The 12,020-nt window shown below is 35.5% G+C and overlaps 1 protein-coding gene across 1 annotated transcript; it reads left to right on the top strand.

Annotated features, from left to right (window-relative positions):
- Nucleotides 1-669: 669 nt before the first annotated feature.
- On the top strand, nucleotides 670-7,789 carry LOC117395036 (vexin-like). Its single transcript, XM_033993877.3, has 6 exons — nucleotides 670-2,205; nucleotides 2,417-2,469; nucleotides 3,616-3,778; nucleotides 4,481-4,599; nucleotides 5,448-5,536; nucleotides 6,880-7,789. Exons 1-6 carry the CDS (start codon nucleotides 2,142-2,144, stop codon nucleotides 7,067-7,069), a joined length of 678 nt encoding a protein of 225 aa, XP_033849768.3. The 5' UTR covers nucleotides 670-2,141; the 3' UTR covers nucleotides 7,070-7,789.
- Nucleotides 7,790-12,020: the final 4,231 nt, after the last annotated feature.

Here is a 12,020-nt window from a genome sequence, read left to right as displayed (position 1 = left end):
ACATTCTGTGTTATCAACAGTTGCTTCATTTCAGCAGCTTGTTTAAGATTCAGACTTTTTGTTTTCAATGTTATGGAATCTCCGTATTCAAAATGTAGCGTTCACTTTAACCTCTGACCTAATGTGGCTGGATATTTATTTTCACGTCTGGTCATACAAACGAAATAGTCTATATAGGCTTTGTCATATTGTTATTGACCAATAACAAATAGGGACCAATGTGTGATACCAGCTCTGAGCTTGGGGTGAGTCATGCAATCTTGTGCCAATTTGCCAATCTTGACTTGGGATCCTAGGTGTTAGTGAGAAAAGAGCTAACGTGTGTTTGCCTCAACACGCTTCAGCAGCCACTACTGGTCCAAGGTCCAGTAGAATCCATTGCTTAGGAAAGAGGAAAGAGGCGATTGCCCACTAAGCTTCAGTTCTCCTGATAGGATTTCAGCGGTGAGACAGCAATTGAATTGAGCTTTTCAAATTGTATAGAAAAAATGGGTAAATTGATAAAAAAAAAAAAAAAATAATACAAAAAACGTATAAATGTTGCAATTTGTCACTGGAATTAAATCAGAAATACATTTAGTTTTATATTACCATATTTTTTTGCTGTATATATTTTTTAGTTTGCTACTATGATTTGCATTTTTAATTTTCACTTTTTAAATGTGTGTGTTTTTTTTGGGGTTTTTTTTAATGATTTTGCATTTCATTTTAATTTCCACATGCAATGCAAATGGCTGTCCCAAAGCTTCCTTCTGTTTTTTTGACGGATGCTGTTTGACTGCTTGACATGAGTACAATAGAGGGATGGAAATGTCCTTTTCCAATAATGAAAATCCCCATCTGTTGATTTTTCCAAGGCTAGGGGAGGGTCCGGTTTACACAGATGTATCATCAGCCCAAGCCTGATTTTCCAGACAAAAGGCATCGGGTCGCAATGTGTGACAAAATATATCAAGAAACAATTTGCTTCTTTGAGTGGAAAACATTAACCCAAGGACTGCCTGAAATGAATCACGCTTGTGACAATGAGTCCTGATGCCCATTATGTTTTTCTTTAGTCTAGGTCTTATTGTGCCAAGTTCTAAAATTGTCCAATCATGACTTGTAAGAACCCCTTCCAAACAGATGATTTTAGTATTTATTTATTTATTTCTTAGCAGGTGCCCTTATCCAGGGCGACTTACAATTGTTACAAGATATTACATTATTTTTACATACAATTACATTATTATGTATTTATTTATTTTAAACAGTATTTTTATATTTACAGTTGGGTTTTTACTGGAGCAATCTGAGTAAAGTATGTTGCTCAAGGGTACAGCAGCAGTGTCACCCACCAGGGATTGAACCCACGACCCTCCGGGCAAGAGTCCAGAGCCCTAACCACTACTCCACACTGCTGCCCGAATGATAGTATCGGTACATTTGTTTTCATATTGCATGTCCCTTAAAAAGGTGGGAAATTAAATCTATATTGTATTACATTATATTATTTATGTAAAAGAATATGATATAAAAGCTCTGCTCAAAATGTAGATATATTCCTTTTGGCAAACCAAATAACAATGTAGACAAAACTAAAAGCATAAGGATTTAAATGGAATACCCAAACTATTTATTTCGTGACATTTATCATAATAACTATATTTATTATGCCTAATTTATAACTGATTATATGATTATATTAACTAATTTGCCTAAAATTTTATTTTATTGACAAGAAATGTGCCATTGTATTAAGTAACAAATCAGTTCTTATGAGAAAGAATCTACATTTTATTATGTGGTTAAACAACCAGGTACTGTATATGCAATGGTACCGTACTGTATATGCATTTCAATTGGATATGTGTTATACTGTGCATAGGGGTTTAAATAGCATTGTTTTAAATGAATCACTTAGTAGACTTAAATGACCAACTGCCATTAAATTGTCACTACCAGATGGGACTGCTGCCAACCAGTTGCAAACAAGAATATAAATGAGGTGACAACATAGGTCTGTGTGTGTGTGTGTGTGTGTGTCCTGAACGAACCTGGACACTGATCAAAGAGAGGGTTGGATTAGTGAAACCTATTTATTTCAAGCCCAGAGCCCCAGCATCAGGCTGGCAGTACCATCAGCATCAGGCAACTGGATAATGGCCCAGATTTACAGCAGCACTGATGAGCACTTGGAGGTCTTCACCACTGTCTTCTCCAAAGGTAAACGCACTATGGCTCTATACTTAAAGGAACTCATGCTTCTTACGTTCCTATTGAGAGCAATTGATACATGTTGTTAATTCTTAGGAATGCTAATGTGATCATGCTTCTAATGTGATCGCTGTTGAATATACTATGTGAACAGAATACAGGGCTACAATGAAAGGCAGTGCCATTTACGAAACCTAAATGTAATTTTGCTCTCTTCCAGCATGCAGTCATACAAGAATGAAACACAACCCACAGCAAGTAAAAAGCGAGCGAGTAAGTTGATGATTTTAATGTCATGTGTCTTGCTTTCTTATTCAAAGTTTTGTAAGTATGCATGTATTGTGTGTACTGTCTGTAAGTATATATGTGTGTGTGTGTGTGTAATATATATATATATATATATATATATATATAGGTCGGGGTCAGACCTGATAAATATGACCTGATCTTTATGAATGCATATGGAGGAATCACATTTTTATTGATGATTTATTCACAAATTACCAACCAAACTATTCAACCTAGAATTTTGCTTGAGGGTGGCAGGGGGTTAGTTCCATGTGTCTTGAAAGATGACATATCAGTACATTGTTCGATTGGTTATATTTATCATGATACCGAGCAACTAGGTGTACCATCCACAACAGTCTGTTCTTCACAAATCTGGGCCGCCTTAGCTGCATATCCTGGTAATCTGTACACATTTAAACATTTAATCCTGTGGCATACTAATAATAGCAGATTCATAGAACTGCCAGGGCCACTTTAAATAGTAAATCTGCCCAGCTACTCACAATCTGAGAGATCCTGTTTTAAGGTGCCTATCAGAATTCAAAACATTATTTGGAGCCTACATTTTAAAGTGCAAACTATAATATATTAAAGCTCAATTATGTAAAAACACGTTTCCCTCTCTGAGGCACATGTCTTCTGCCTTTATTGTTACCACATTGCCACCTTGCTGCAGCATACTCATTTTGTCCATTGCTAATACACACACCTGAAACTTTCCTTGAATAGCTGACAGAAATTCCACAAACCTCATTGGTTTAATTTGCTCATTGAGACTATTAACACTTGCCTAGGTTTGCCATGTAAGCTGTCTGAATATTTAGAAAGAGAAGATGTACCAGTTCCCAATAACCAGTTTGTCATTGTGTTTGAAAAATACAATATTCCCTTTTCCCAGTCAGCATAAACTGTACCTCCAAAAACGTTTCCTATTGTCTTGAACCCAGAGTGATATGGCATTTTTTACTGTCTGTGCCCGATGGAAAAATCCATAGGCAATTTAGCTCCTCCATAATGAATGTATTGCATAGGCAATTTGCACACCGTGGAAAATTGGGCCCCTTGTGCAGTTGTCCAGTTCTGTTTGTTTCACTTCTATGGGTGACACTTCCCTTGTTTGTCCACTAGGTGGTAGCAGTGGTTGACTACAAGCCCCACTGGTCAGATGAGTTAGTCCTGTGCCAGGGTGATGTCATCCATGTTCTCTACAAAGATGATGAAGTGTGGTGGTTTGGACGCCTGAAGAATGGGCAGCAAGGATACTTCCCATCTGCTTACGTTGCAACGCAGAGTAAGTTCAAGTTGTTTACCTTTCACAAAACATGCTTTGTGCGCAAGCAGAGCCATTAGAAAATGCATACAAGTACATTCCCAGGGGTGTGTTTACCCAGGTGTATCTGAAGCCTGGTAAATTAACTTGTGTCAATTAAAACTTTCTGTAACTGTAACAGTGTAACCAGTATTTCATGATCTGGGGTGTCATGAAGATTTTAAAGGAATATTCCACACTGAAAGGGTTATTTTATTTTATTAGCAAAAGCATGGTCACACATGCAGATGTTTTATATTGGTATCTAAACATAGCAAAGAAGCTACTATAAAGCTGATTAAAAGACACAATGTTGCCTGTCATTGTCTATAATTCATTAAAACAAATGGTTTTATATATATATATATATATATATATATATATATATATATATATATATATATATATATATATATATATATACAGTACTGTGCAAAAGTTTTAGGCAGGTGTGAAAAATGCTGTAAAGTAAGAATGCTTTCAAAAATAGACATGTTAATAGATTATATTTATCAATTAACTAAATGCAGAGTGAGTGAACAGTAGAAAAATCTAAATCAAATCCATATTTGGTGTGACCACCCTTTGCCTTCAAATCCTGAGGAAATGTATTCCAGGCCACTGTAGCCCTGCCCAGAATTTTGTAGCACAGGCAGAAAGACATATTTATGTTTGTGTTTACAGGCAAAATTAATGAAGAGAAATGTCCAGATTTGCAGTCCCCCAGCAGGCAGTCAGAGAGACTGTCTGTGTCTGACGTACATGGATTCAGAACAGTCAAAAGAAAACCTTCTATTTTTGATGTAAGTCGAACAAGCTTTTGTGCTGCTGCTGCCTAGAAATGATTAGCTCAGGTGTTTATGTGCTGTGTAAAACAAAACAAAGTTTCCTTTCATTTACACACTTTAAAAACTGATAACAAAAAAAAACAAAACACAGTGAGGATATGTAGATTATGATATGAAAGATTATTGACTGTTGTACTCATTTAATCATTATTCAATAATGTGTTTTTAAAAAAAAAAGTCAATTTTTATCAGAGTGTTCACTTAAAAATAATAGTAACATTACTTGTATTGTAACGCTTGAAATGTTTTTGCCTACGATTGTAAGTCGCCCTGGATAAGGGCGTCTGCTAAGAAATAAATAATAATAATAATAATAAAACTGTGAAATATTAATTGTATGTTTCGAGAGTTTAAATATTTGATTTGTAAAGGTAAAACAGGCATATTATACAGCTATGGCCAAAAGATTTGCATCGCCCTATATAATTAACAAACTTTGTTTCATAAAGTCAAAGGAAACCTGCTGAATAAGTTAACATATTGAAATACATACTACCGCTTTGTAGTTTTACATATACTTAACGAAAACTTGAAAAATGTGACATTTCAAAATCTAACTTGAAATAGTGTACTACTATTATGGCTTCCGGTAGACTTTTGTGATATCTAAATTTTGAGATCTAAATTATGTTCATGTGTTGTTTTTTTTTTTATAATTGTCTCAATCCTAAAATTATAGGTGATGCAAAACTTTTGGCAATAGCTGTAGTAGGTATTTATTGAGCTCATAACCTGTCAACTCTTAACATGTTATAAGGTACGTGTGAAATGTATATTAATTTACAATTATATTTCCTTTACAGAAATCTCAGTGTTCACCCATCATCATCAGCTCATTAAAAAGGAGTCTGATCCACAAGCCAGATACAGATGTCAGTACTTCCACTGAAGGGTAGGTCCCTCTCGCCTGGGCTGCTCTGCTCTGGTGTAGCTGCCCCTTTCTTACAAGGCTCTGTCTGTAAGAGAGGCCTGTCTGCCATCCTCTCCACAGGGATTACACAACTAGCAGGTGGCCTCCTTCATACTTCATTAGTTTCCTATACAATCATGTCATCTGCAAATTACACACTGAGTGCAATTCATTTTTTTTATTAATTTAAATCACAATTAATTTCCTAAACAAATGTTTTGTTCTTTTTTTTTCTTTTTTTGACCAGAGAGAAATCTGTATTTTTCTTCCAATTAGAGGAAGTATTTTGCATTTTTCTTTGTCTAGCAGCTGCTGGAGCAACAAGTTGATTGTGACATTTTAATCAGTTGTTATCAATTTAGGATTGTTTAGACATTGCTGACTTTTACATGGGGAAAAATTGCTGGAAAATGCCTGCTACAACTAATTGCTTGAAAATTTGCCAGAAAATAAGCTTTAGGGAACTCTTGTTGAAGTCAATTTGAAATATGGACTGTAATTTTAATCAGTCACTCATAAGATATAGTAATCCTAAAAAGGAATTTAATCATACAAAACACAATGACAAAGACTTCTCATTGAAATATTTGTCTAATTGTTCTTTCTTTTTACAACTACTGAAATATGTACTTAAGATTGAGAAAATATATAATTAGAGAAAACTTTTATTTTTGTAATCAATTGTGCATTACTATGGCAACATGAGAGAGAGAGAGAGAGAGAGAGAGAGAGAGAGAGAAAGAAACACTTTTACATACATAACAGGTTAAGTGCATATTTATCAGAGAACTGACAAAAGCTTCTAGCATAAAATAAAATGTAAATTAATTTATCACCCATTGATAGCAGGCCTTGGTTATGACAACTCAAGGGTTTCTGTACTAGAGGTCCAAAGCTTCTTGCTAGTTTTGTACTACCAAAACTGGTGCATTTTATTTGAAGTCAAGAAATATTGGAATAATTTGCTGGTGCCTGCCACTGTAATTTATAAAACATACAGGAAATGTATTCCAGACCACTGTCATCCTGCCCAGAATTGTACAACAATCAATTTGTTTGGCTTTGCCAGCCTTCGTCAAGGATCATCTACATGCCTAACTTTTACTTAGAATGAGGCAAAACACATTTCTGAAGTTTTAAATTGTATAAAAGTGAAACAGTGGATTCACATTTTATACCAGTTTAGTCTGGAGTCTTGACCAAGGTTGTTGTTGTTGTTATTAGCTGGGTTATCAAAAGCCCTTTCTAGCACCACTGTTTTTCCTTCACTGAAGCTGTGCTGTTTGTGTCATTGTGATTAACGGTTCCCTTGTTTTGATCCACAGTAGACAGTGCTTGAAGACCCAGAAGAATGTGAAGGGAGATCTTGCCCTCGATTTGGGCCCCGAAGCTACTCTGCCCCTGACAGGGGGTGTGTCTCAGAACTCGCCCAGCATTCTACGCAAGATCCTGATGAAGAACAAGAAGAGGAGAGAGTACCTGGGGGCCACAAACAGCACTTTTGAACCAGACTGAGAGAAGTGTGCTGGAAGCCTGTCTGTAATTATAGGGGAGCGTGAGGAAGGAAGGAAGTGAAGTAATAGTTATATTAAGCAATGACTCAAAGCAAGGCCATGCAATGGACTTTCTCTCTGGCACAGAAGCAGTGTTTTGCTCATACTTAACTATTATACATTCCTACTGCCCAGGGCAGTTTCTGAAGATTGATCTAATGCTACAATAAAAGGGACCTGTTAAAGCTCTACTAACATTAATATAAGAGTTACTCATTTAAGTTATATGACCTATATAAGGTATCATGTTTCTTAGAATATACCAGAAAATATAAACTTTTGTCACTTGGGTCCCAATACAGAAGCTAATGCGAAAAAACAAGACTGTGTCATAAAACAAACAAGAAACATTAACAATTGAACTGCTCTGAATAGCAACAGAGTTATTTCTGAATAATTTTATATAATGTTTTACCGAAATAATCCAGCATTAGGCCTTTCTTAGTATAAGTAACTATAGTGTTGTCTCAGTTATTTATTTATTTATTTTTACTTTTGAAATTTCAAAGAGTTCCTATGCCTTTTAAAGTATCATTTTTCCCATTAGACTGAGTATTGTCTGAACGTTTCTGTGTGATGTAATGTGTAACCATTCATAACATGTGAAAAATTGGCTAGAATGTTACAAGTTACAAGCCCATGCTTGTAATATGTTCCAATAATAAAATAAATCTCATTATGAAAAACGTCTTTAACAAAATGTTCTGGTGTCCATTAACTCTAATCTAATATGTCTGACATGTAATTTATAATTCTTTGTCAAGTTCAAGTATTATGGATTGTGGCTTAGTGGTGGCGGTCAAGGCTGGTCAGCGGCAGAAATGGTACCCAGACACAGAACTTCAGTTTAAATGGTACCCAGACACAGAACTTCAGTTTAAATGGTACCCAGACACAGAACTTCAGTTTAAATGGTACCCAGACACAGAACTTCAGTTTAAATGGTACCCAGACACAGAACTTCAGTTTAAATGGTACCCAGTCACAGAACTTCAGTTTAAAGTGCCTTGGCACACGTGTAATAGTAACACAAAACAAAACAAACACAGGAACAAACAGGTATTAAACAAAAACACTACTAAATTATCCAAATAAACAAACACCCAAGCTTTCTTTCTGTTTATTTCTCTCTCCTCCATACTCTTTTCTCTCCCACACACTCTCTCCAAACAAACATTCATTTGTTCCCTTTCATATCACGTGGCCAGGGGTTTGATTGATTCAATCAATCATCCAATCACCACCTGGCCACATTCCACACTTTTCCACTCACAAAATCAATTACACAATTAATCAGTCAGTCCAACAATCAAACAATTAAACAATGCCATGTGGCTGTGCAAGGCTGGCCATCTTGATTCCAGCCTCCTTCACCAAGATGGCCACCAGTCACCACTCTCGCACACACACACACCCGTGCACCGCCTTTGCTCTGTCACATGGATATTGTACAATACAAATAAAAGTTTGCTGTTAGTAATGAGGTGTTGACAGTGTGGTTAAGGTAGTTTGTCTCTTAGTGTTATATAAAGACTAAAGGCTAAAAAAAAGGTCTTCATATTTGATACACAACTGTACACAGTGACACCTGATTGTGTAAAAGCTGTATGTCAGAAGCACAAATTTGATGAGGCTTTGTATGGACATTTGTTACAAAAAATTATTTATGGCATAAATGTTACTTTGTAAATCAAGATAATATGGTACATAAAAAGTTTGTACATATATTGGGTGCTAGTGGCACAGTGGGTTAATACACCAAGATATTTGTTCATAAACAAAAAGTGTATTGCATGTGTACCAGTGTGTAATTTACTGGTACACAAAGTCTGAATCTGGTAAATCTTAAGTTTTACCGGTAACTGTCAACATTTACCAAGTAAGTTGGTAAATGTCTGGAATTATGAAGAAATATTTTGCTTTTCGGACATTTACCAAAGCTTATTGGTAAAGGCACTTGGTTATTCCTGAGATTTACCAGTAAATGTCCAAAGAAAAGTGTTATCATATTTGTTTCGGAAAGATATTCAGTCATTAGCCAAAGGTACTTGGTTATTCTTGAGATTTATTGGTAAATGTTCGAAGTAAAGCGTTAACATGTTTATTTTGGACATTTACCAGGTAATTAAGGTTTGCCAATATTCTGACTTTTACCGTAACACATATACTGTTTGTCTGAAGGAACCCTGTGTGAAAAGCTTTGTGCAGTGTAAATTTGCAATACAGAGTTAAATGTTTTACAGCAAAACATAACATCATTGTTATGAAAGTTGCTCTGGCAACACAAAAACAAACGTCATTAGTTCCACAAAGTCTGAAATACCGCCCTCCAGGTCTGTCCTTCTGAATGTTCTTTTCATTCTCATATTGCCATTGCAGCAACACCAGGAAATGTAGAAAAGCAAAAAAAAAAAAACTTAAAAATAACAAGACTGATTCAGTGTTAGAATACTGTACAAGGAAAGTAAAAGAATGTATTGTATGCAACCCCCTTTAAATAACATATACATTATTGAATTGACAAAGAAAATTGCAACAAAAACTGTGGAAAATTACCTATATGAAATAGACTGCAAGCAGTTTTACAAATACACACTTCTGTTTCAATTTGATTTTGATGTCAATTCATTAGCGATACATTACACTTAATCCCCCCAAATCCCCAAAAAGTTAAATCTATAGATTTGGAATAAATATTGTAAACTGCCACTGATATATCTCTGTAGCATCTCTCTTTTTCAGTGGAGTCCTGCTTCCTGATCTTTACAGCTTGGTGGGACAATGAGGCACTTTACAATTACACTACTTATACCATTCTGTTAAAATATAAATATAGTTTTGCTTATTACAAAGTTATTGGCAATTAACTGTGTCTTTTACTACACTCTCTGAAAAAAATACCACCCCCAACTATAGTGAGGCATATGAAAAATATGAAAAGTTTTTTTTTTTTTTTTTTTGGATGTACACAAATGGTTTAAATGATTAAAAAAATAATATATTTCAGATAAAAAAACCTTTCTTCAGCTGTGTAGAAAGAATTGCAAACACAGTGCAGTAAACATGTTATTTTTCAAGAATTCATGAATTATATATATATTGGAATCAGTTTTTAATAGTTGTTTTAACACTGCTGGTGTACTATAATGAACTAGATCAAATCAATGCACCGCCCTGTCTCATTAAGATGAGGTAATTGTCCAAAGGTTCTCAACACACCTACCTTGCAGCTGCCATGCATTGTTTTACCTGTTGAACAGCTGCTAAGCCAATGCAACAGACAGCACAGTGATTGTACACTGGCCATTGACAACGTAATAATGGCCTTTATAGAATTCCATTGTTCTGTTTTACATGAAAACTCCTGAATTGCTGCCTTCACAGAGGTCTTTTATGTGTAGTCTGAACTATCCAAGGATTTTTTTTTTAAAATTTTTATCTGGCAGATGTCAATGACATGTTTTTCCGCTGCTATAAAAAACTGTAAAAAGACACCTTTACAAATATCAGATGAGACCATTTTAAAAAAATGTAAAATTGAGTGTTTGACATTTTGGATGGTACAGATTATACTGTACTGTAGAAACTGGCCTCTGTGTTTGGCAAGCAATAGTTAAAATAGTAATCAACGTTTTTTCCCAGAGTCAGAGCGGCACTCCACACGTACAGTGCGTGTGATTCTGATTGCATGCAGAGAATTAGTGTCTGCAGTTTTGTAAACAGTACTCACATAGCTGTAAGAAATCCTTGCGGATAAAAGTCTGACCTAGTAAAGCATTCATAAAAGCTCTCTGGGTTTTTCAATTTCCCGCCAGAAATTATACAGCACTGGGCTTGGAGAGTGCCTGCCAGATGACTCTTCTGTCACAGCCATAATTGACTCCCATCTGCTGTCTGGCCCATACAAAGGCTGGCAGTGTGACAGGGCCGGGGGCCGGAGGCAGGCAGGCAGGTCTGAGCAATATCCACAGCCACATGCTGACATCGCATTGTCTTTATCTTGCAGAGCAGCACTACATACATGTGTAAATCTTAGCCTTGTGAACCCTTAAGGCCACGGCTTGTCAGCAGCATTTTTGACAAAAACAGATTGGAAAGAGCTTTCAGGAACATCAGGCTGTCACTTTCTGAAAGGCTGAACAGCCATGAGTTCATCTGAGATGGCTTTGCTTGATGCTCCTGGCCACCAACCTCTGCAAGCGTGTAGATACATCGACTCAGTCGACTAGTATAGGGTCATATTCATATACATTTTAAAGACTGTTTTAAGGAATGCTTTTTAAGGAGTGTTTTTTTAAGAGGGTTAATAAACATTCTCTAGATTAAATAGTGCTTTGCAAAGTGAAAATGAACTTCAAACCCTCTCTCAACAATTGATAGAAGAGTATAATGAAGTGCAAACTTGATTTAATTAATAAAAATGATCTTTAGTCCTGAACAAAACATTCCTTAAAACAGTGCTTACAATTTTACAAACAGGGCTTGAAAGCACTTTGTTGAATAAGTAAATGCATGTACTGTACTTTGCAAATTAAATTATCATTTTAAAAACCTAATATTAGCTAAGGCTGAATGTAAAACATGGTGTTTTTGTGATGTTAACACTATACATGTGATAATGGCACTTGATTAATCAAATAATGAATTGCTCAAATGTACGGATTAATCAATCAAACAATAAATTAAAATAAAAATCACAGATAGAATGTATACATCCTTCCAGTTCCAGTTCCAGTTCCAAATAATGTAGTTGCATTTAACAGAGATATGTTTGCTCTTTGGTCAGGCTGCTCTCTAAATATTATTCAAACCTTCCTCTGATGCCATTTTCTAGCAAGATGACATGTAAAGCATGTTCACGTGAAATTTAAGGTTTGACTTTCACTGTTGACGCACCTTCTGATTTCCATGTT

Source organism: Acipenser ruthenus, chromosome 3, assembly GCF_902713425.1.
Source record: "Acipenser ruthenus chromosome 3, fAciRut3.2 maternal haplotype, whole genome shotgun sequence".
Taxonomy (NCBI): Eukaryota; Metazoa; Chordata; class Actinopteri; order Acipenseriformes; family Acipenseridae; genus Acipenser; species Acipenser ruthenus.
This window is presented reverse-complemented; position numbering and strand designations above follow the sequence as displayed.